The 24,675-nt window shown below is 37.7% G+C and overlaps 2 protein-coding genes across 3 annotated transcripts; one reads left to right on the top strand and one right to left on the bottom strand.

The window, feature by feature from the left end:
• Window positions 1-334: 334 nt before the first annotated feature.
• LOC122034940 (glutathione hydrolase 1-like) lies at window positions 335-5,811 on the top strand. 2 transcript variants are annotated; one of them, XM_042594298.1, is made up of 7 exons: window positions 656-772; window positions 895-922; window positions 1,647-2,165; window positions 3,122-3,357; window positions 4,405-4,669; window positions 5,019-5,156; window positions 5,266-5,811. In XM_042594298.1, exons 2-7 carry the CDS (start codon window positions 896-898, stop codon window positions 5,515-5,517), a joined length of 1,437 nt encoding a protein of 478 aa, XP_042450232.1. In that variant the 5' UTR covers window positions 656-772; window position 895; the 3' UTR covers window positions 5,518-5,811. The 2 variants fall into 2 exon arrangements, with proteins under 2 accessions (XP_042450231.1, XP_042450232.1); XM_042594297.1 differs by lacking the exon at window positions 895-922 and having other exon boundaries at window positions 335-772.
• An 8,752-nt stretch (window positions 5,812-14,563) lies between these two features.
• On the bottom strand, window positions 14,564-17,034 carry LOC122033408 (pentatricopeptide repeat-containing protein At2g22070-like). Its single transcript, XM_042592421.1, has one exon. It carries the CDS (start codon window positions 16,970-16,972, stop codon window positions 14,609-14,611), a length of 2,364 nt encoding a protein of 787 aa, XP_042448355.1. The 5' UTR covers window positions 16,973-17,034; the 3' UTR covers window positions 14,564-14,608.
• Between the last annotated feature and the right edge of the window lie 7,641 nt (window positions 17,035-24,675).

Below are 24,675 nucleotides of genomic sequence, written 5' to 3'. Positions count from 1 at the left end.
TATCGTTGTGTTGGACTCATTTCAGTTCTTATAGATTTCTGAGGTTGCAAGGAGTTCAAATATGTTATCCATTGTTTATTTCGACTTCTCAGAGATATTACAATATAATAAGAAAGAATCGTCAAAATTCTCCACATTGAGCACATTGGGTATGGATAAATGTGGATCTTATATCATTCCATATCACTCACATTGGGTATGGATAAATTCAAAAACCTGGATGCGCGTTTTTAGTAAATTATCGATATTAAAAAATTTTGCTAATTTTTTTAGATTATTAACAGTTTATACTACACTTAGTCACTAAATGGTTAACATATAAGAACTTGTTAGTTTCCAAAATAGAAACATTGGACCTTCAGTTTCAATTTTGTTTATTATATCTTCGTCAATGGACTTGGGCAGTGTCGCGTAATCGTGTCAATTACTTCACCAAAACCGTGGAATCTCCATGGTGTTCTTCTGGGCGGTCCTCGCTTTGGGCCTCCTCCTTCAATTGCCACCGCCGACGGCGGGATTGGTGCCGGAGTTCATTACCTCCAGGCGCGGAGCCGTGGCCAGCGATGACCGCCGCTGCTCAAGAATCGGGAGGGACGTCCTCCGGGAGGGCGGCCATGCCGTGGACGCCGCCGTCGCCGCCGCTCTCTGTCTTGGTGTCGTCAGCCCTGCGTCCAGCGGTATTGGCGGGGGTGCTTTCATGCTTGTGCGGTCGGCGAGCGGGAGCTCACGCGCCTTCGATATGAGGGAGACCGCTCCCTTGGCTGCCTCCGAGGTATGGGCTTGATTTTTGTGGTCTTTTCTCTTTTTCTCTTACCCTATTGGCGAGTTTAATATTTTTTTTTTCCTTTTTCTCATGTTATAATTTCTATTTGTTAAATTTTTATGGGAAAATAGGATGCTGGATTCTTATGCACTTTATGAGGTAAGCTTTGCTGTTTTCTTTCCAGTATAGTTGATTTAGGTTTCAGAAACGTAAGTCTGTGGTTGTATACTTTTTTTTTTTAATATTTTCTTCTGGTTGTTGTTAAAAATAATTAAAAGTGGTAGAAACCACGATTGGAACTTTGTAGTTTGATCTTTGCATCGAATATATAAAGGGTTGTTGTGCAACTTTAACAGGCCAAATAAATGAACTAGTTAAACAACAGTGCAAAACAGATATAAGTTAGATGGGATGCTGAGATATGGAAGAAGCTTTTTTTATTTTTTTTTGAGTGTGTGTGTGTGTGTTGTTGTTGTTGTCCTATAGCCTTTGTAGAAATATGGTGGCGTTTGATTTGCTGAATGTCGTAGGTGGGAAATAGCGTGGATATGGACTCAATAGTATGATAGATAAGGAATAACTTGGGTTGTAGCTTGCAAGTGATTGAATCGCTCAAGCATGCCTGAGCTCCAAAAGGGCTCAACCAATGTTTTGAACTTCTGGTTCAAACTGGTTTATTGAACTGGAGGCTAGAACTATAATCAAGCTTTTAGTAAGTTCTTTAGTCAACTTCATGTGCAGTGTCGAAACTCAGTGTACTTTGTTTCTCTCTTGCATATGGCTTCTACAAATTTCCACTTCATAGTTCAAATGAATATTAAGAGAATTGCATTTTAGAAGTTTCCATTGAAAAGGAATACTTTTTCTTTGCTGATGCTTGCAGAATATGTATGCTGGAAATGCTACACTTAAAGGAAGTGGTGCTCTCTCAATAGCTGTTCCAGGGGAACTTGCAGGCTTGCATGAGGCTTGGAAGCATTATGGAAAACTTCCATGGAAGAGACTGGTGATGCCAGCCGCACAGATTGCTTACAGAGGATTCAAAATATCTCCTTATTTATATTTTCAAATGAACAGAACAAAATCAGGCATTTTGGCAAATAAAGGACTGTTTGACATTTTTACATCAAATGGAAGCCTCCTGCAAGTGGGAGATGTGTGTTATAATAAAAGACTTGCTGATACTCTGAAAGAAATATCTAAACACGGACCAGATGCGCTTTATAATGGTCCAGTTGGAGTTAATTTAATCACGGATGTGCAAAAGTCTGGAGGGATATTAACAAAAGAAGACTTGGAGAGATATAAAGTAAAAGTGAAGAAGGTTGTATCCGGTAAATTCATGGGACTAAACATACTGGGCATGCCACCTCCTTCAGCTGGTGGTGCTGGACTCATACTTGTAAGTACTATGTAAATATGTGTTTCCAGCTAAATTGTTAAAAATTCAATCTTTCATCTAATAGGCACATAGAGGTTAGTACATACTACTGCTTGTTATCTCAAGCAATTTGGCATCTGGACATAAGTTTCCAATGTCAGGGATCTGATGCTTATGTATTATTTGACATTAAACTTTAAATGGCATGTCCACAAACTTAATTGCCATATACCCCTAGTTACTTAAAATGTATTCCAAACATCTGAGGAGAAAATTGACTCTACATTTAGCTATTTGTTAATTAACCTTTTTGTCCTTCCTTGGCATTTTGCAGTGACAAATCAATAAAAATCATTAGAGGACACAATGGTTCGTATTTGGTAAATACAGTGCCAAAATTGATAAAATGTTGTAGATTTTTGTTGTGACTTTCTAGGTTGAATGTAATCATTAATTCATCAAACTAATCGGAATAACTACAATTTTCTCCAGAAATCAATTGCTATGGTATCTTAGAATTAAGTTGTGCTTTTGCCAATTTTCCATATGATATGCGTCGCTTTTATACTCAATCAAGTAGCATGTCGAAATAAGATCACTTGCACAAAGAAGCTACACAAAAAAAAAAAATGTTAAAGAATAATTTCAAGTCACTATTAAATGGAAGTGTTTAAAATGCCTAATCAATAACCAGCCTCTAGGAGTAAGATTGTGGAATAATTTTCTTTTTTTTCCAGAGGGAGGGGGGAGCTACCTATGTGCCGTTTCATAAAATAGCTATATCATGCTATCTAACCAAGGTTTCTTTATAAGTTTAGTTCACCTAATAGCTTTTGAACATCTGAGCTTTTAGGTACCAGATCCTGAAATTAACAATGAAAGATCTGGAGAGAATGCTTTTTGTTTGCAAAGCAATAAGATTGTGTAGTTCTTTCATGTAACAAAAGTATCCTTTCTTTGATTTCCTTGTGGCGCAGATATTAAATATTCTTGCTCAATATAGAATTCCATCTGGTGTTTCCGGCTCTCTTGGACTTCATCGATTTATTGAGTCACTAAAACACGTGTTTGCCATAAGAATGAATCTCGGCGATCCTGACTTTCACAATGTCACACAAGTTCTTTCAGATATGCTTTCTCCTAAGTTTGCAGAAGAATTGAGAAAAACCATATTTGACAACAGGACATTTCCTCCTGATTATTATGGTGGAAGGTAAGCTGAAATACATAAAGCTGCTTTAGTAGCTAAGTTTGTATAACATGGTAACTTTGAACTATGTTCGCTTTAGCGTCTTTACATTTACAGAAAGTAACAAACATGCAAAACCTAGGGTTGGTCCATCTTTAACTCCAATGAACCAAGGGTGAAACCGTAATAAAAGACACATTCAATGCAAGGTTTTCTTATTTACAAATTGCATCATCTCTTCTAAGCTGAGTTTTGAATTGCAATGTCACTCAATAATGTGCATGTGGGCTCACATTTCATTCCCGTACTTTTGTTGGTAGCTTAATTTTCTCACATGAGAAATTACATGCAGAGTTTGTTAGCTGTACTGTTTAATTTCCCATTAATAGACTAGCAGTTGCACAAAATTAGTGAGGCAAAGCTGGAAGACGAAAAGATTATTAATGTACATTTGTTGAAGGGGTTTGTATTTGATGCAGTTGACATTTTTTTTTGTTTGGTCAATTAGTTTTGTCACATTTTTGGACTGTCGAATATTGAGATTTTGGTACATTTCTGCTGCTTGCGCGCATGATGTTTAGCTTTGACCATGGCAAATAGGATCTCATTTTTTTGAGCATGTTGAAATAAGATCGGTGAGATATGAGCACTCTTCTGCTCACACCCATGAGATTAAACATGAGCTTTACTGGGAGCAAATAAAGGATGTCGTACTTTGTGAGTTTAAAATTGATTTCTTGATCAATAAGCAGCAACTTCTCCTATCGTAAGATCTGTCTTTCTATTAACATTCTGCAAGTAATTACTTGATAGTACTGCAATGTTAATACCTAAACCATGTTTAGATAGAGGATCATTGATTCTTTTTGGGACTGACATAGCTAAGATTTTTAAATTACGTCTCTATACTGTCTTACCTCAGAAAGGTAACATTTTTATCTCCTTTTTTTTTTACCAAATTTCTTGTATGTTACTTCTCATAATTCACACAAACCCATTTGTGCTTGTTTTTGAAAGTTGAGATACTGATTGAGATATTAGATACTTATTATCTGTGGTGCAAATATCCAGGTGGAACATTATCCGTGATCATGGAACTTCTCATTTAAGCATTGTCGACCATGAGAGAAATGCAGTTTCAATAACCAGTACTGTCAACTCATACTTTGGATCACACATTTTGTCACCTAGCACTGGTATATTGCTCAACAATGAAATGGATGATTTTTCCATCCCTGGTAATTTTTCTGCTGATGTTGCGCCACCAGCTCCTGCAAACTTTATTAGACCACTAAAAAGACCATTATCTTCTATGGCACCTACAATTGTGGTTGAGGTATGACATTTATGGTCAAAGCTTAATCTAATTCAACATACAAAATTTTAAAAATTTAGTCAGGGCTACCTGCTTTTCAAGAACTGTGGTGAATGGTGATTCGTATGGTTAAATTGTACGATAAATATGAGATTAGTGATATACATTTTGATATGCGTTTTCATTTTTCATTTTATTCTACATTTTTGTATTCATAATTCATATAGTGACAGTAGTTGGCAGATAAACATTAACTTAGCTATACCATCAATTCAAAATATATGTACATAATGAGTTAATTCGTAGAACTGTTGGCAGTGTCAATTGTGAACCATTTTATTGTATAAGATCTTCATTTATTGCTTTGCAGGATGGACAATTGAAAGCTGTGGTGGGTGCAAGTGGTGGGGCTATGATCATTGCTGGGACTGCCCAAGTATTTCTGAATCATTTTGTGAAAGGAATGGATCCTTTATCTTCAGTTCTAGCACCTAGATTGTATCATCAGGTTAGCCTACAAAAGCGACTTTGATAGATCAAAACCTTTTTGTTTTCTTAATAACCTTTCAGCATTATAATCATTTCATTTAAACCAAAATGTTTTTCTGCTTTTGTAGCTAATACCGAACGTGGTTCAGTTTGAGAATTGGACGACAGTAACAGGAGGCCACTTTGAAGTCCCCGCTGCAACAAGAGCAGCCTTGCAAAAGAAGGGTCATGTTCTTCAAGGCCTTGCTGGTGGCACAATTTGCCAGTTTATTGTTCACCACCTGGGGAAGTCATCTGTCCATGGAGACGGAAGGGTTTCTTTCGGCCGACTCACTGCTGTGAGTGACCCTAGAAAAGGAGGTTTACCAGCTGGTTACTGAAGTGCTATTCAGATGAGCTTAGAACCATTCAAGGAAAGATCACACTTAGATAGTTAATGGTTTTTCTTTTCCAGTAGGTATCTTGGAGTAGTCAGGAGAGTTAATGGCCTTTTTCCAGATTTCTTCATTCAGGAACAAAAAATTAAGAACAATCTGTGTGTCTGATGGCACGTCAATATAGCCTTAGTTGAGTTATACTGGTTACAGCTTACATGATCATGTCTCAGCCTGATTCAAATAATGTTCTATGTATTCACACATCAAAAAGTGCATGAATAAATCAACTTATTTTAGGAATGGCCAAAACTGTTCCTTAATATGTTTCCATTGCATCTTACGAGTCAAGGCCCAACTTAGTAGAAATTTTCTGTATTACTTTCCAATTTACATGAGTGGCCATGTATATCTTGGAATCCAATCTTGAACTTTCTAGCATTTCCCTGTTTTCTTTAATGTACTGTAAGCCTAGATGTTCTTTGTTAGGCGTGGATCTTATGCTACTCCACTGCATCTGCAGAGCCACATATCTAGATAAATAAAAGTTTTATCACCATATGCCAAAATATATCTTGCATTCTACCAGAAATCGCTGCACGAGCAAAATCCATCTCTCAAATGGTGAGAGCGAGTAGCATCTCTCACAAATAATTTCCCTTCCTGCAACTTTCGATATAAACTTTATTGCAGAATAACAATCATTACAAGCTCTTAGGGTTTTCAATTTCTTTTCTATAACCAGATGTCCAGTTTTACGATCAATTAGTTGTGGAGGTGATTGGTTGGATCCTACATAAGTTTTCCACCCGTTTCCAAAGATAAATCACGGAAGCACAATATCAAGTCATTAACAATTGATTTGTCTTCGCTGTCCCTATATGACCGTCCAATGTCAAATCGATATTCTGCTTGTGAAAACAAATTTATGGGCTTTTTGTACCCATGGGTACTTTAACCCACGGTCTCTCAATCTAAGTTTTCCATTAAATTCAGCGCTAAATATATCCCAACAAAGGATCAAACTGTGACATTCTGAGAATCCCTGTTACGCCTTAACCCAACACCATGCTCGTGAGGAAGCTCTTAGGTTTTTCATAATCCTTATAGTAGGGTTTTCAATAGGGCTCTAAATAAATCGAATATTCATAGATAAATTTGATGTTCGGATTGGTAAGAGCTTATTTATATTTATTTAATACAGAAGATCAATTAAATAAATAAGTTGTAACAACTCATTAAACTAAATGAACAAGTTTGAACACATATGTGTTCGGCTCATTAATATTCGTGAACGATTCATGAACAACGTTCGTGAACGATTCAGGAACAATATTCTTGAACTAGGTTTATTAATAAAACTTTTATCAACATACTAAATAAATAAAGAAACTTTCAAAATAAATAAATGAATTTGTATAATCAAGCTCAATAACCATGAAACAAACTTAAAATGTATAAGTTTCAAACAATCAAACAATGTTGAATTGAGGGCTTAATAACATTTAAACGAATTAAGCTCAGGTCAATTTTGAATCGAACTCATGCTTATAAAAAAGAAATCAAGCCAAGCTCGAACCATTATTTCAATGGTTTAGTTCATTTTAAGCTCAATTTAACTTGTCTCGACTATCTTATCAAATAAATTTAAACATCTCAAAGCTTAGCTTGGCTTGACTGTTCCGTTTATAGCCTAGATATGACCAAAATAATTCAGATATCTTCATAATTATATGATATTGTCCAGTTTGGGTTTTACTCTTGGACTCTCCCCAAAACGCCGCATACCAATAGAGATATCTATCTCTTATAAACTCATGATCTTTTCTATGTGTTTTCAATGTGAGACTATATTTGTAACCTTTCAACCCTAACATGACACCCTGCACATTTATCCTAAGCGATATCCAATGTGAATGATCTGACGCGGCCTTTACTCATTTTTTATTTTTCTCTCTCATCTGCATGTAACTTTTTTTTCTCTCCGACATGTAAATATTTCTCCTGCATGCAAGGGGTGCTGGTTTGAAACCAGCACCAACCAACACCAATGCTGATTTGAAACCAGCACCAGCCAACACCATGTTGGTGTTGGTCCTTAAAAATCAGCACCAGCTGGTGCTGGTTTCAAACTAGCACCAGCTGGTGTGTTCTTTAAAAACCATCACCAACTCTAGTGCTGGCCTTTCAAATTAGCATTGGTGTTGGTCTTTAAAGACCAACACCAACGTGGTGCTGGTCTTAAAGACCAGCACCAATGTAGTATTGGTTGGTACTGGTTTCAAACCAGCATTGATTGTACTGGTCTTTAAAGACTAGCACCAACACTGGTGTTGATTTGTAGAAACTAATATTAATTTACATGCAAGAGAGAGAAAAAAAGTTGCATATAGATGAGAGAAGGAAATAAAAATATGAATAAATGCCACGTCAGATCATCTATGTTGGATGTCGCTCAGGATAAGTTATGCAAGGTATCATTCTTGTGTGTGTGTGTACACATACACACGCTAGAGGGGGGTGGGTGAATAGCAACATTTGTTAAAAATCGAGAGTTAAAACGAGTTACGCAACGGAATAAAGAAAACAAAAGCCAACGCTAACACAGATGATGTTACTTGGTTCGGAGCCTGTAACGACTCCTACTTCAATGCTCGCGATCGTCAATCATTTTTGTTGGGCAATCAGTATTAATCCAAATAATGTGTTACAAGCATTGCCTACAAGAACTGAAATAATTATTATCGACAAACAGAAAGGAAATTGAAGTATTTCATTATTTGAACTTCTAAGCAGCCTTTCGGTATCGTCGGAGCCTTTTCAGAGCAGCACGCAAGAATGAAAGCCGTAGAAAGTGTTGTTATGAAGCTGCTGGTCGAAAGCCCTTATATAGGCCCATTCCGGGAGCCTAGAACTTCTCTAGGGGCCTAGACCATGTTGATATGGTGATCTCTTGTCGAAACTTCATCCGTGAAGTTTTATCCACCTTCGAGCACTTGGACCCCCTCCAGGCGCTTAGAGTACTGTTGACGTGGGCTCGGCCAGTCGATGTGCTCCAACTCAACTCCTAGATAATTTTTTGGCTATGGTCGGTTGGACCAATTTTAGACGCCCAGACCGCTAGGGTGCCTGTCAAGGTACCCGCCCAGGTAAGCTGGTTCGAGCACCCCGACCAGGTATGGGCACTCGGAGTCAGGGCGCCTAGACTGCTCGGGTGCTTGTCCAGGCACCCGCCGGGGCGAGTTGGTCCGAACGCCCCGACCATCTCCAAGCACCCAGAGTCGGGGTGCCCGGATCCCTTCTAGGCACCCGGACTCCCCTTTTTCACACTTCTCTTTCCTAAAAAAAAGTTAATCCACACAAATAAAAATATGGTTATCTTATAAAACAGAGTTAGCACAATATAATAAGATAGAGTTAGTCCAGGATCTAGTCAAGGTCTCAACTTAGGTTTCCCAAATGGACCTAAAATAGATCTACGCCTACAGTTCTCTCAACCAGGAATAGGTCCTCACTGGATCTCTCATCCAGTTACTTACTTCTTACTTACCAAATGCAGTCACTTGACTTACCTTTGACCCACCAGGTCTTCTCGCCAGTTGTCAAGTCCACAGACTCAACTGAACTTCGACCAATTGTCAGGTTCCGCAGATCCAATCAGACTTCCCGTTAGATATCGGGTCCCACAGACTTATTTGGACTTCGCTTTAACTATCAAATCATGTGGACTTAGTTAGATTTCAGCTTGATGTCAGGTCCTCCAGACCTGTCAAGTCCTGCACACTTAGTTAAGCAATTAGATAATAAATATTCTAACTTCAATCTATTTATCATTTATCAAAATCTAAATTAAATTATTAATATAAATTATACCAATATATATCTCGAGAGATTTGATACCCTGTATACTCAATAAGCAACTCTTTACAATCTGGGTGTCTAAATTGTAAAGGATCACCCTGAGTATGGATAAGAATGTATGGACTAAAAAATCTTTATTATATATAATTATTACAACTCTATTGCATTCCCTACTTTAAACACATTAATTGTATTTTTTTTTATGAATATTACATTATGCCATTTTTTTATTCCATGAATTTAAACACCACCAATTTTTTTTTTAAAAAAATACGGACAAAAAATTGAATACTTACAATCAATGAGGTGTCAAAATAATCCGATCTCAATAAAATATGATGTGGAAGTAATGTTTTGAGAACTTGGTCAAAAATTTAGTCATAAATTTTATCTCTGATGGAATTATTACAAATACCAGGGTAAATGATGTATTTATTAGACATTAATACTAAACTAGTTACACTCGTATTTAGTAACCAAGTCAGTTAGCAAATTTATCATTTGGATTGTTCTCAGTTCTTACAAACTATTGAGTTTTGACTAGTCCACTGTGTTTCTTGTCAACCAAGTTGTCTTATTTCAGCAACCTTGCCAGCCAATCCAAGTAGCTTCCCATTCTTCCTCCTACAAAGTCCTCCCTCATTCTCACAGTCTCACAACTCATGCAGCAGTTACTCTACTGGAACAAACATTGTTAGTCATGGCTTTTGCAGGGCGCGACATTGCAGAAATCTACATCGCGAAGAAACTCTGCATGGAGGAGATGAAGTCGAGTGAAGAGAAACGAGAGACAGTGCAGGCAAAAGAAGGAAAAATTTGGTGGAATGTTTTCAGAATTGTAAAGAAAATACACCCAAGCAAGAGCAAATCAGACCTGAGATCATCAAAGAATGATCATATGAAGTAATTTATAGGTGTTGGCTTCAATTGTATTGATATTTCAACCATATCGTCCTCACGTATCTTAGTGTATCACTACAAAAATTATCATTATTACCGACTGAATTTTCCGTCGGTATTCCGTCGGTATATGAGATTACCGACGGAATGCCGACGGAATTTCTGATGTCGAAAGAATTTTGGTCGGCAATAACTTTACCGACGGAAAAATACATCCGTCGGTAATTACCGACGGAATATATATTTCCGTCGGTATATTACCGACTGAGATTCTTACCCGTCGGTAAAAAAACAAATGGCGGTCAACGGAGACTACCGACGGAAACCCTAATTCCGTCGGTATAATTCCGACGGAATCAGTTTTTCCGTCGGTAAATACCGACGGAATAGCCTTTTCCGTCGGAGAACACCGACGGAAGTATAGTTTCCGTCGGTGTTTGCCGACGGAAAAGGCTATTCCGTCGGTGTTTGCCGACGGAAAATATGTTTCCGTCGGTGTTTACCGACGGAATTAGTTATTCCGTCGGTATTATATCGAAGAAACCTGTGCTGTTTTCGATAAGTTACCGACGGAAGTTATAATTCCGTCGGTAAAAATCTGGAAAAATTTTGAAATCCAGCCCCTGTTTTGCTAGTTTCCCATATACAAATTTAATACAAATACAAACCATCACAATCGATGGTATCACAAACACAATCCACACAATATATTAACAATATCACAATATAAATCAATCCACAATCTCCAAAATACAACATACAACAAATATATAAACATAACTGAACGACAAATAGAAAATCTCCAAACTATAATAAAATCTAAGTATCAAGTTCTCACAATCAAAAATATCTAAATTTATACAAGTGAACGACAAATACAAAATATCCAAAATACATACCATGATACATCACTTATACATATATCCGAATATAATCCTGTAAAAGTCAAATACAATAGATTATGATTAGAATAACTCGATGCAAATGTAATATAACTCAAACATTGTTATATATGACTAATTTTACTTGTAAAAAAAAAATACCTGGATTATATTTTGGATAACCAATAATAGTGGTGATGGTGAATGCATCAGTATGAACTCCTGAAAAATGTAAAACACTTTAAGATAAGTATCTAATAATATACAATAAATATATTTGACTTAATGAATATCTAAAAAAATATAAAAAAAAATCAAGTTATAGATAAACATACCTCAACAAAATCTAATCATCAGCGGGGTCTGGGTCTGATGGGTCTGGGGTCTCCTCTGACTGGGGCTGCTGTGAGGGGTCCCATCGTGCAATGATTGCTTGCATCTGGGCCAATGTCTGCTCCTGTGCAGCCCACTTCTTCTCCCACTTCTGATCCATGGTAGTCATCGAGTCTTCAAGTCTTGGTTTTCTTTTCTTAATGACTCCACCTCAGAAGAAGAAGAAGAGGAACTCGCACGACCCCTAGGAGTCCTCAAGCGATCAAATACCACCTTCGCCTGGGAACCAAGGCCGTAGAGGGAGGAGTTCTTTGTCCTTCCACCCACAACATCATAATAAATTTCATTTATATCCTGGGTGGATAGATCCTGTGACTCCCCTCCCTCTACTGGTGGCTGAGATGCCTGAGCAACCCTGCTTGTCATTTCCTCCTGTGTAGAAAAAATATACAATTTATATATTATACACAATTAGTAAAGCTAATTAATCATTATTAAAGATTAAATATAAATTAATTCAAACCCCAATGTTCTTTGATCGATCATCAATATATGTGCCATCCTTTCTCTTGTGAGTTTTGAGAAAGATCTCCAAGCAAGTGGGTTGTCTTTCTAAAGAACGCTCCTGCATGCACAAACAAATTTGACTAAAATTATACAAGTTCATTAATAAATAAAAATTTAATTTATATAACTTTAAATTAAAATCACCAGATCCATAGCGTGCTCAACAATGGAACGAGATCCTGATGTATGTCGAGCAGATCCAGTACTCGGACCACCTGGCTCTGTATTCCTATTCGCTCGAGCTTTTAGAGCATTTGTTTGCCATCTTTCTGCAGACCAAGTGGTCGTCCATGCACTCCAAATCTCCTCGGATACATAAGCAGGCCGTGTGCCATCCTTTCTCACATAGTATAATAGGTCTTTGTACAACTTGGCACAATAAATATTCCAAGTTTTTGCAAATTCTACCTCGTATCCCTCCTCCCATGTATATTTTTTCTGCAATTTAAAAATAAAATTTTAGAATATTAAAGGATAAATATAATGTACATATTCAATTTACTTACCACAAATTCTTGATAATAGAAATCCTTAGTTCCAGCATCTACATGTCTCCATGTAGTCCCAGATATGCAGACTCTTTCCTTAAATTTCCGTGTGATATAGGTGGATACTCGATGGCCGTCGGGAGTAAACCTACATATAAGCAATATTAAGACATAAGATATATGTTATAAATAAAGAACTTGAATTACTAATAATAAAAAAAAATACTTACGACTCTCCAACAACCCTAAGTACGGTGGATCCACGGAGTGGTGCTGGAAGATCTGCCATGATACCTTATATCTACAAAAACCATATTAGCACACATCATAATAAATCTTTAATAACATGATAAATAAGCAAAAAAACATGATTAAAGCATAACTTACTAGATGAATAATAATGCTAAAATTTAATCAATGCTAGACTCTGGAAGCATTTCTACTCAACAAAGCACCGCTACAATTGCGAGCAGGTTGCTGGCCGCGAGTAGCGAGCCGTGAGCAGGCCGCCAGCCAAGAGCAGCCCGCTAGCTGCGAGCAGGCCGGCGGCCGCGAGCAGGCCGCTGCCCGCTGGCCGGCGGCCGCGAGCAGGCCGCTGCCCGCTGGCCGGCGGCCGCGAGCAGGCCGCTGCCCGCGAGCAGCCCACTGGCCGCCGGCCTAGAGCACCCCATTGGCCGCCGACCTAGAGCACCACAGGAACCCCCAAGCAGCCCGCCAGCCGCAGGGCCCCTGCCGGCCTCGAGCAGGCCGCCGGGCGCAAGCAATCTGCCGACCGTGAACAGGCCGCCAGCAGCGATCAGCGAGCAGGGCGCGGCTGTCGGCGTGTGAAAACACAAACGAGAGAGGAGAATAGAAGATCATACCTGAGAGATCGCCGGAACGGTGTGCACGGGAGGAAAGGGCGCCGCCGAGATCGCTCGAAGAGCCGCCGAGATCGCTCGAAGAGCCGCCGGAAAATCGCCACCGCCGCTGAGGGAAAGATCGCGCGAAGAGGAAAGGGAATTCTGTGCCCTAAATCGAGATTTACCGACGGAATTATACTTCCGTCGGTAATCACCGACGGAAGTATATTTCCGTCGGTAATCACCGACGGAATTATTATTTCCGTCGGTGATTTCTGCTAAGTTAGCGGGCAAGGTTTAGCGAACGCAGAGGAAACGGGTACGGGGGAAATTTCCCGACGGAATTATATATCCGTCGGTATAATATAACCCTAAACCCGTTAATTACCGACGGAATATTATTCCGTCGGTATTCTTTACACCCGGACCCGCCTCTTTACCGACGGAATAATAAGTCCGTCGGAAATACCCAAAATTCTAACGGCGATTTTATGCTACTCGTCGACGGAATTAAGAATTCCGTCGGTGTTTACCGACGGACCTAAACCCCGTCGGTACTTACCGACAGAATTATATTCAGTCGGTATATGCCGACGGAGTTAAGATTCCGTCGGTACTCCCGTCGTTAAACTCATGTATTTTTGTAGTGGTATGCTTATGATACATGTGATTGATCAAATAAATTTGTATACGAACTGTAAACCTGTCATGATTGTTTCTGCATGATGACAAACTTGGATGAGGATTGGGATAACCTCTTCAAAGACTATATGGAACTAAAGAGCATAAATAGAAAGTGATATAACCAATATGAAGGGTGAAGGACCATCAAGTAATTCTAACTCAAAACAACTTCGTTATCCTCTGCAACTCATAAATGAAGATCACTCTCCCCATGTATACGTATCAGTTGTTGGATAGACAATATGAGCATTGTAGCGCCATTAAATGACCGCTAAAAAGTTTTCACCATAAAAGAATTACTCATTTTCATGTTTTATGAAGTGTATTTTGTTTATATGTATGCTCATTAGGGTATACTACTTATTTAACGCATTTGATCTCAATAATTAATAATCAAATATAATATTATATACATAAAAATTGAGAATTTCAAATCTCAATATTGATAATTTGAGTCTGTTTCTTTTATTTATTTACTCAATGTGCCACATATCTCTAAATAAATAAAAGTTTTTCTCCATATGCCAAAATATTTTACATTCTACCAGAAATCTCTGCACGAGCAAAATCCATCTCTAAAATGGTGAAAGCGAGTAGCATCTCTCACAATAATTTCCCTTCCTACAAATTTGGATATAAACTTTATTGCAGAGTGACAATCATTACAAACTCTTAGGTTTTTCATAATCCTTAGAGTAGTGTTCTTGGGTGTACTGATCAAACCGAAAGCTATAGCAAGTTTTTCACTGTGACGACTTAGTAATTCCTCCTTCAACTCATCATCTATGTCATGCAACACAGATTGTGTATCTGGAACAAAACCTGCTTTCTTAATCTCTTTCCAGAGCTTTGCAGCCATCTGATATATTTCATATCTCTGTGGGTGCAATCCGTCATCAGCGCCAAAGACATGAACCTTATTCTTTGAGTACATCCAGCTGAATCCTTGTTCTTTCCTCACTCCTTTGTCCTTCATTGATTTCCAAATCTTAGCAGCATCATTCCATCTGCCACATGCAGAATAGACGTTAGCAAGTGCAGAATAAGCACCACTATTGTCAGGATTAGTTGCTAGTAATCTTTCTGCAGCAATCTTTGCCAGCTCTGCATCTTTGTGAACTTTACAAGCAGCAAGAAGAGAACCCCATGCTATATCATCTGGATCTATAGGCATATGTTTGATGAATTCTTGTGCTTCCTGTAGTAAACCAGCACGTGCAAAGAGATCAATCATGCATGAATAATGGCTTTGTGTGGGTTGAATCAGATGTTTTGTCTGCATCCACTGAAAATACTGCTTGCCTTGTTCCACCAGTCCTGCATGTGTACAGGCTGAGATGACACCGACATAGGTTATATGGTCAGGCTTCACACCTGTGTTGATCATCTCTTCAAACAAGGTTATAGCTTCTTCTCCAAGACCATGTTGAGCTAATGCGATGACCATTGAAGTCCATGAGACTGTTTCTTTAAGTTGGCATATCTGATCAAACACTCTTCTAGCTCCTGTGATGCTTCCAGATTTAGCATACATTGTAATAAGGGCATTGCTTACTGAGACAGACAGGTTCCCGGATTTGATAGCTTTGCAGTGAATTTGCTTTCCATTGTCTAAAGATGCCAAGGTAGAACAGATACTTAGTACTGCGGCCAATGTGTAATTGTTTGGCTTAGGGCCTTTGTCAAGCATCAACCTGAAGAGGTCCATAGCTTCACTATTAAAACCATTTTGCTCATACCCAACAATCATAGCAGTCCAAGCAATAACATCACGATTTTTCATCAGCTCAAAGATTTCTCTAGCTGGTTGCAAATCTCCAAGCTTAATATAACCCTCAAGAAGTGCAGTGAAGGATATGACATTGAGATCAGTAGCCACTGTTTGTTTAACAAGCCTTCGAGCAATTTCAACCCCACCTGATTTGGAGTACATAGAGATCAAAGCATTTACAAGATGCATATGGAGAGACTGTTCAGTTCTTATAATGTGAGAATGAATTTGCTTCCCTACATCCAACCTTCCAAGGTAGCCACATGCAGAAAGAACACTGGTAAAAGTGAAGGTATCAGGGGCTGCAGATTGGTCTTTAAGCATCCGCGAGAAGAATTCCATTGCCTCCTGGTTCATGTCATTCTGATTGTACCCTGCGATCATTGCATTCCAAGAAACAATGCTGCGCTCCTCCATCTGCTCAAGTTGGTCAAGAGCAAGATCCATCCTTCCAGATTGAGCATACAAGGTAATCATTGAATTCCAACTCGACACACTCCTCAATCTCATCCTATTAAAAACAGCCTTTGCAGTCACTGCTTCCCTCGACTTCCCATACATGTTAATAAGGGAATTAGCAACTGGAACAACGCTACTTAGTCCAAGCTTCACCACAAAAGTGTGAACCTTCCTGCCAATATCTAATGCCTCAAGGGCGGCACACGACGAGAGCACATTTGTGAATGTGAAGTGAGAAGGTGGAACGCCGAAGCGAAGCATCTCCAGAAACAAACAAACAGCTCGCTCAAAATCTCCCACCTGATTAAATCCCACGATCATTGTGGTCCAAGAAACAGAGTCCCTCTCAGGCATTTTGTCGAACACGTTGTTCGCCACCTGAGTCATTCCGGCTTTGGCATACATGGACAGCAAGGAGTTCCAGGAGAAAATGTTCTTCAGGGGCATCTCGTCGAACACAAGGTGGGCATCGCTGAAAAATCCGAACTTGGAGTAGAAGTGGATGAGATTGTTGGTGAAGTAGACGCCGAGTTGGAGACCGGCTTTGATGACATGGGCATGAATAGATCTACCGGCGGAGATGTTCTCGGTCCGCAGGCACGTCTGGAGGAGAGAAGTATAGGGCTCAGAGAGCAATGGCCGGGAAAGGACAGATTGAGGCCTAGTTAGGAGCATTGGTTTAGAGCGATAGAAGAGGGAGAGGGAAGATTCAAACCCTGATATACTTATATTAATTTATTTGCATTTTGAACGTGAATAACATATATATATATATATATATATATTTTGCAAAAGAGTTGTTTTTCCCACCCCGCTAAGGGAAGAGCCCATCATAAAATACAATGATATTTACCTTTCTATCTTTTTTCTTATTCCTCATTCACGTTTTTTTTTTATTTTAATTTTTTTAAGTTTTGTTTTTTTAAACTAATTTTATTTTTTATCAGTTTTATTTTTTAAATAATTTTATTATTATTTATTTTAATCTTTGTTTATTTTTATCTTAGATTTTAAGAGTTAATATTTGTAAAAATTTAAATAGTATAAAAATATGGATCAAAATAAAAATTATAAATATATATATATATATATATATATATATATATATATATATGTTGAGTGGCAATACTTTTTCCACCTTCACGTTTTATTTTGTTTTGTTTTATTTTATTGATTTTTCTTTTTTAATCAGTTTTTTTATAATTTTAATTCTTTTTAATTTTTTATTATATATTTATAATCTTTTATTTATTTTTTAGTCGTAGATTTTCGCACACATTCCCTTCTCAGTCCCATCATATTATTTACCTTTGTACCATTTTTTTTAAAAGTATTTTCTCGGCAAAAAGTCATGTTTTTTTTATATTTGTAATATGAGATTGGATCTTTTGTCCCCAATTTTCTCTGTCCTCTTATCTTACTCGTCGCCTCAAGCCCACTACCGACGGCCTCTGGTCGTCGTCCCGACCAGAACTATACCTAGGGGAAGGTGAACCCGGGGGTCGCTATCAGGGAGATCGACGTCGAAATTCGGCCGAATTTAAGCAGGGATTCAATCGTCAATAAAGGAAAGTTTACTCAAATCCGGCCGAATTTTGGGGTTGATCGCGTCGATGGCGACCGCATTCACCTTCCCCCTAGGATATAGTTTTAATCGGGGTGGCGGTCGAAGGCCGCCGACGGTGCCGCCGACGATGGACTGGTGTAATGAGTGGGACACGGGGACAAGTAATATTGGGATAGAGGATTCGATATCTTATAATCTTTGTTTTTTTTAATAATAGATTTTAGGGGTTATTATTTATAAAAAATTTGAAAGTAAAATATGGATAAAAAATAATAAACAAAATTTATTTTAAAAAATAAAATTAAGGAAGTAAATAAAATTGAAAAAAATAAAACTAAAGAAAGTAAATAAAATTAGAAAAAAAATAAAATAACTTGTTATTTTAAAGGAAGGGGTAAAAAGATCATTTAATAGGGGAGAGAGGGGGGTGCTGTTAGAAGTGGTGGGAAAAATAATTTACATTTTGCAATTGTTACCACTCTGTTGCATTCCTACTTTAAACCCATTGTATTTTTTTTTTATGAATATTATTACATTATGCCATTTTGTTATTCCATGAATTTAAACCCCACCAATATTTAAAAAAAAAATGGTAGAAAAAATTGAATATTTATAATCAACGATGTGTCCAAATAATTAATAAAATATGATGCGAAAATTAATAACTAGAGATAATTTGCTACTCTCTCGTAATGTTACGATGACTATAAAATTTGATATTTTCATTCATAACAAAATTTAGTGCTTAGTTCCTCGTATTATCTCCATAAATATTATGGGTTTCAAATGAGTCTTCCGTCTCAAGTATCATGTATTGATGACTCTCTGATAAATGTCTCCCTTATATGCTAGTTAATATTCCAAAGGCTAGTAGTCGTCCGTGATTTACCTCCTCCGTATTGGCCCTGGACGAGTTGGCGGAGGCGCTGGGAGTTAGCGTATTCGCATTTTACCATCATGTATTGATGACTCTCTTGAATGGTATAAAACTCATCTTGTGACAAAATAATTCAATTAACAGCCAGATATTGACTTTAACAACACATTTAGCCTAGTCATTAAGATTAAAACAGTTAGATTATTATTATTTATAGTTATTAGTTTCAATTTATCAATTCTACCATTAGATATTTTCAATACTTTCCTTCCTTCATAGTTGTCTTCAGGAAAATGTATTTATGGAGCAATTGCCTAGGTTCATCCATTTATAATTCTCAGCACATATTTATCAGCTCAAGAAATCTATATATATGATCTTCATCAAATTCCTCGTGCATAGTTTTATCACCTACTACTTAGCTATACACTCAAGGATTCTACCAATTCTTCTTTATTTAATAAATACAATGCTAGCTCTTGATATTTCTTCTTATTTATGTAATCGATATTCTACTAACTGACAATGATCAAGAAGTCATCTCTTCTCTACTCCATCTTCTTAATTAAGAATTTTCGATCCGAGATGTTAGCAATGGTCATTATTTTTTTGGTATTGAACTTTTTCAAATTCTGGAGGTTGTCTTCTTTCACATAGCAAATGCATCATTGAAATTCTATAATGGACTAAAATGAATAGTGCATGTCCTATTTCTATACCGATTTTTGTAGATAACTTTTCTACGTCATCACTGTTGGATCGTGAAAGTCGATAGAGGGGGGGGGTGAATATCGATTTAGAAATTCGTTGAAAATCGAGTGTACAGCGGAAAGAAAAAAAACACAACGCTAACACAAGTAATTTTTTACTTAGTTCGGAGCCTTGGTCGACTCCTACTCTAAGACCCGCACTCGTCGAGTGTTTTCGTTGGACAATCCACTAGCAGTTCGAAAATTTGATTACAAATTTAAGGTACAACAACTTTTTAAAAAATACCGACAATAGTAAAGAAATAAAGGCAGCACGTTGTCGGAGTCGCTTCACGACGTCGTAGGAGCATAGCACGACAGAGCAAGCTTTAGAAGGCTTTGTTGTTCGTTGTTCTTTGCTCCAGGGTGCATCCTCCTTATATAGGAGGCTCCGGGGGCCTGGATCCCTTCCGGGCGCCTGGAGTGTGACGTAGCCCAGCCAACCATAAAGCTCCACGTGGAGACGCAGCAAGAGGATATACTTTGTATTCCATACACCCAGACCTCCGGGCGCCCGGATCCCTTCCGGACGCCCGAACATTTGTTTTCCAGCAACCTGCAAAAAACATTAGTCCGAGACAAAATGCAAAACTACCTTGCAAAACAAAGTGTTAGCATAGTATAGTTATAATAGTAATAAAAGCAGTAATTAGATTCTGTCTTCTCGAGACCGGAATCTAGTCACGATCTCAACTTAAATTTTCGAAATCGATCTAAGTTGGATTGACGCCTAATGTTCCCTTCCCGAGAATGCGTCCTCATAGTCACTCCCCTCCAGTGACTTACCTTAATTTACCTGCTAGACGTCCGGTCAGCCTTCGACCCGTCTGGACTTCGTGCCAGACGTTCGGTCAGGTCTTCGTGCCAGCTATCAGGTCAGCCCGTCGACCTAGCTGGACTTCGTGCCAGACGTCAGGTCAGCCCTTCGCCTCATCTGGACTTCGTGTCAGCTATCAGGTCAGCCTGTTGACCTAGTTGGACTTCGTGCTAGACGTCAGGTCAGCCCGTCGACCCGTCTGGGCTTCTCCTTCACACTTGGTCAAAGTGTTAGATCAATATGAAACTAACTTAACCTATTTTGTCATTCATCAAAACTTGAGTTAGACCATTAGTGCTAACCGCACCAACAATCACCTTCTCTGCCTATGAATGATCCTCAAATGTATTACACCCAACTTGATATTGCTTTTGTTGTCAATCAAGCTTGCCAATTTATGCATGCTCACTTTGAACAACATTGGGAAGGCGTTAAAAGGATCCTTTGACATAGGAATTAGATGCCTATAGTGATACAAATGAGATCTGTTCTCTTGAAGATAGATGTTTTACATGTGGATATGCAATTTTTTTGGGTCGAAACCTGGTTTCATTGCATTCTAAAAAGTAACATACTATTTCCTGCTCAACCACTGAGGTCGAATATAAACCTATAGTCAATGCAACATCTGAAATCATTTAGCTTCAATCCATTCTTTCTGAACTACATCTTTCTACCAGTATTGCTCCTAAAATATGGTGTGATAAAATTGGAACAACATACCTTACCACAAATTCAATTTTTCATGCTCATACTAAGTATGTGGATATTGATTTTTATTTTATTCGTGAATGTGTGATAACTCACAAATTTTCAGTTTCTTACCTCTTTAAAAAAGATTAAATTATTGATATATTCACCAAGCCCATATCCAGACAACGCTTTACCAAATTGGCATCCAAACTTAACGTTCGAATACTCCCATTGAGCTTGTTGAGGGTAATAATGGTAGAGAGAATAATAATGGACAATAATATGGAATTGATTTCAATCAATCGAGATTTATCATGTCTGGCATCATCGACATGAGTCGATAGTAAAAAATAATAGTCCTGGGGCAATGGTGCAACTACAGACCACCTTTTCAATTTTTTAGACATCTAAGGATCGAGTCTCAGTTTCGATGAATTAACATATGAATTTCCTTTAATGGATGGTTGACCTAAGAACGATGGTCTTTTGAGTCACCCGCTGTGAGCGTTTCTCGATTTACACTAGTGGCCGGTGGAAAACTTCTGTAGGACCGAACTGATCACCTCTAGAATTAATCGACATATGTTGGATACCCAGTGTCAACTAAAAAAATAGCAAAAAATAATATTTCCAAATTTATCATATTGATTGCTATGATTATAATTTTTTTTAGTTTCACCGGTATCCAGTTCTTTGAACCAACTAATTCTAGGGGTGACCAGCCTAGCCTGACATAAGTTTCCTATAGGCTACTGGGTAATCGAGAAGTGCTAATTGAGACTCATCCAGACGACTAGAATTCTTTGGTCATTTCTACGATTATAATGGTAGTATAGCATATTTAATCTTTTCATTTATTATTTAGATAACTTATATAAATATACCTTTTAAAGTAGATCCGCTATTATAATTATTTCCGTAGTGTCGGTTCTACGAATATAAAGAAAGATACATGCAGATACACAGAAGTTAGACGTATGGTGGGGTAAATCTTAGGTCGTCAGTTCCCGTCTTCCTGAGAATCGACCCCTGATTATTATTATAACAGAGATATTATGTGTCCACCATCTGTGCTACGCCCCGGGGACTTATAAATAAATATGCCCTTTAGGCTTTAGATCCTACATTAAGATATCCAAAATAATTATTCTCAATCTCTCTATTAATATTTTAAGAACTTGGTCAAAAACTTAGTCCTATAGTTTCTTTCGGATGGAATTATTACAAAATCCAGAGTAAATGATGTATTTATTAAACATTAATAGTAAACTAATTACCCTTGTATTTAGTAACCAAGCCAATTAGCAAAATTTATCAGTCGGATTGTTCTCAGTTCTTGTAAATTATTAAGTTTTGACCAGTCCACTGTTGTGTACTTCCTTGTCAACCAAGTTGTCTTATTTCGGCAACCTTGCCAGCCAATCCAAGTAGCTTCCCATTCTTCCTCCTACAAAGCCCTCCCTCATTCTCAGTCTCAAAACTCATGCAGCAGTAGCTTATCTACTGGAATAAACATTGTTAGTCATGGCTTTTGCAGGTCGCGACCTTGCAGAAATCTACATCGCGAAGAAACTCTGCATGGAGGAGACGAAGTCGAGCGAAGAGAAACGAGAGACAGTGCAGGCAAAAAAAGGAAAGATTTGGTGGATTTTTTTCAGAATTGTAAAGAAAATATACCCAAGCAAGAGCAAATCAGACCTGAGATCATCAAAGAATGATCATATATGAAGTAATTTATAGGTGTCGGCTTCAATTGTATTGATATTTCAACCATATCGTCTTTCACGTATCTTGCTGTATGATTATTGATCTTGTTGATACCGGGAGAGATGACGTGTTGAGTACATGGTTCTATTGTTAACGGGAAAAAGACCTCAAATTGGTCTGAAAAGGACTTCTAACCTCTCCTTCCTCTATGTGCACATTAAAGAGAGAGTAAAAGGAATCTTAGAGTGAGAACTAGGGAGAAGCAAACACTACAATGCTTAAGTTAGTATGGATAGCCGAGTAAAAAATAGAGAAGAAGAATAATAGATATATGTGCATGGTGTAAAGTTTGCAAAAAATATTGTTATTTCGCTAACGGAGAGAATCCCTTTTATATTACGTCTCATAACCTCTACAATAATGAGACGATAAGGAATATTCGGCATTAGAAGATGTTGGATAATGAAAGATGTACAATCTTCCTCTAAGGAATTTTCCTTTACATGTATATGAACATTCTTTTGTAACCTCCGTAATAATGATAGAAACTGCGTGGCCATCTTCCTAATAAGGTTCTGTTGCAGGTATGTGTCAGATATAAGAATATTTTTTGGTGAGTAACTATTATTCCTCGATAGGATATTACGATTCTCTGATAATATTGTCCCTTGGATGTAGCCCAGCTGGATCTTTAGCCAACCGTATCTTGGCCAGGTCTTTAGCCGACCGTATCTCAACCAGATCTTTAGCTGACCTACCGTATACTGTGATGCCTGTCTTTAAAGAGCGGGGATTCAAGTCCCGAAAGATCCTATCGGCTTTGGACCGATCGACCATATGTTATGAAACTTGCCCCTGAAATGCTTTGAGATTTGGAGGTCCTACCGAATCTATATTTAAACAGGGTTGAATTGAGAGCTGCCTTATGCATTTGCCTTATTTATACATATATGAGACAGGAACACTGAACCATGTAAATCTGACTGGCTGACTGATAGGCTATATGGAGGGAGACTGGCACATAAGAAGTGAATATAATTGAGATGCTTAGGTTCGACCGATTGTTGGGTCGACCTAGCAATATACTAAGTTATATTGTAGCAATTATGAGGAACTGTATATGCTTGATTAGCGCTAGGACTGTTCGGGTTTAATCTATATCCCTTGACATTGAGTGGCACGATAAATTTCTTAAGTCTGCCCGGTTCTCAGATATGTCACCACTGGTCCACTTACAGCATTCCGTTTCACTTATTATATAATTGATCAAATAAATTTGCATATGAACTGTAAACCTGTCATGATCGTTGTACAAATGGCACCCTTCTCAAGTAATTCTAACTCAAAAAATACTTCGCTGTTCTCTCCAACTCATAAATTAAGATCGCTCTCTCCCAATGTATACAAATCAGTTGTGGATAGACAATATGAGCATTGTAGCGCCATTAAGTGACCACTTAGCGTTTTCACCATAAAAGAATTACTCAAGTTCATGTTTTATTAAGTGTATATGTATGCTATTGGGACACATTTAATCTCAATAATTAATAATCACATATAATATTATATACATGATAAGGAAAGTCTTGATGCATAAAATTATTATGCATAGATATCTTATGATAATGTAAGATAAGACTTTGTTAAATAAATTTAATATAGTCTGACTCTGGACTCCGTATTGACGGAGTTTCTTATATGAGATTGTCGTTGTTTTTTTAAAAATAATATTATATAAATAAAAATTGAGAATTTTAAATCTCAATATTGACAATTGGAATATATTTCTTTTAATTATTTACTAGGTCTTGTTATTTTTGTTTATGATAAAGTAACAGGTTCGATTTGACCGTTTCAATTCTATGTATCATTGTGTTCATTCCAACTCTACCAATCCAAGGTGATTCTGAAGTGATAGATTTAGTCCTATAAAATTATTTTATTAGTCTTGCGGAAAAATTGAGAAGT

The sequence above is a fragment of the Zingiber officinale genome, chromosome 11B (assembly GCF_018446385.1).
Source record: "Zingiber officinale cultivar Zhangliang chromosome 11B, Zo_v1.1, whole genome shotgun sequence".
NCBI lineage: Eukaryota > Viridiplantae > Streptophyta > Magnoliopsida > Zingiberales > Zingiberaceae > Zingiber > Zingiber officinale.
Note: the sequence above shows the minus strand (reverse complement) of the source record. Positions and strands in the feature narration are given on the sequence as shown.

What these genes read in the sequence shown, in the direction of transcription:
- LOC122033408 (XM_042592421.1), bottom strand. Translation starts at nt 16,972, where the DNA reads ATGCTCCTAACTAGGCCTCAATCTGTCCTTTCCCGGCCATTGCTCTCT.
- LOC122034940 (XM_042594297.1), top strand. Translation starts at nt 452, where the DNA reads ATGGTGTTCTTCTGGGCGGTCCTCGCTTTGGGCCTCCTCCTTCAATTG. An exon ending in GTGGTGCTGGACTCATACTT is followed by an intron (nt 2,166 to 3,121) that starts GTAAGTACTATG and finishes CTTGTGGCGCAG; the next exon opens with ATATTAAATATTCTTGCTCA. An exon ending in CACCTACAATTGTGGTTGAG is followed by an intron (nt 4,670 to 5,018) that starts GTATGACATTTA and finishes ATTGCTTTGCAG; the next exon opens with GATGGACAATTGAAAGCTGT.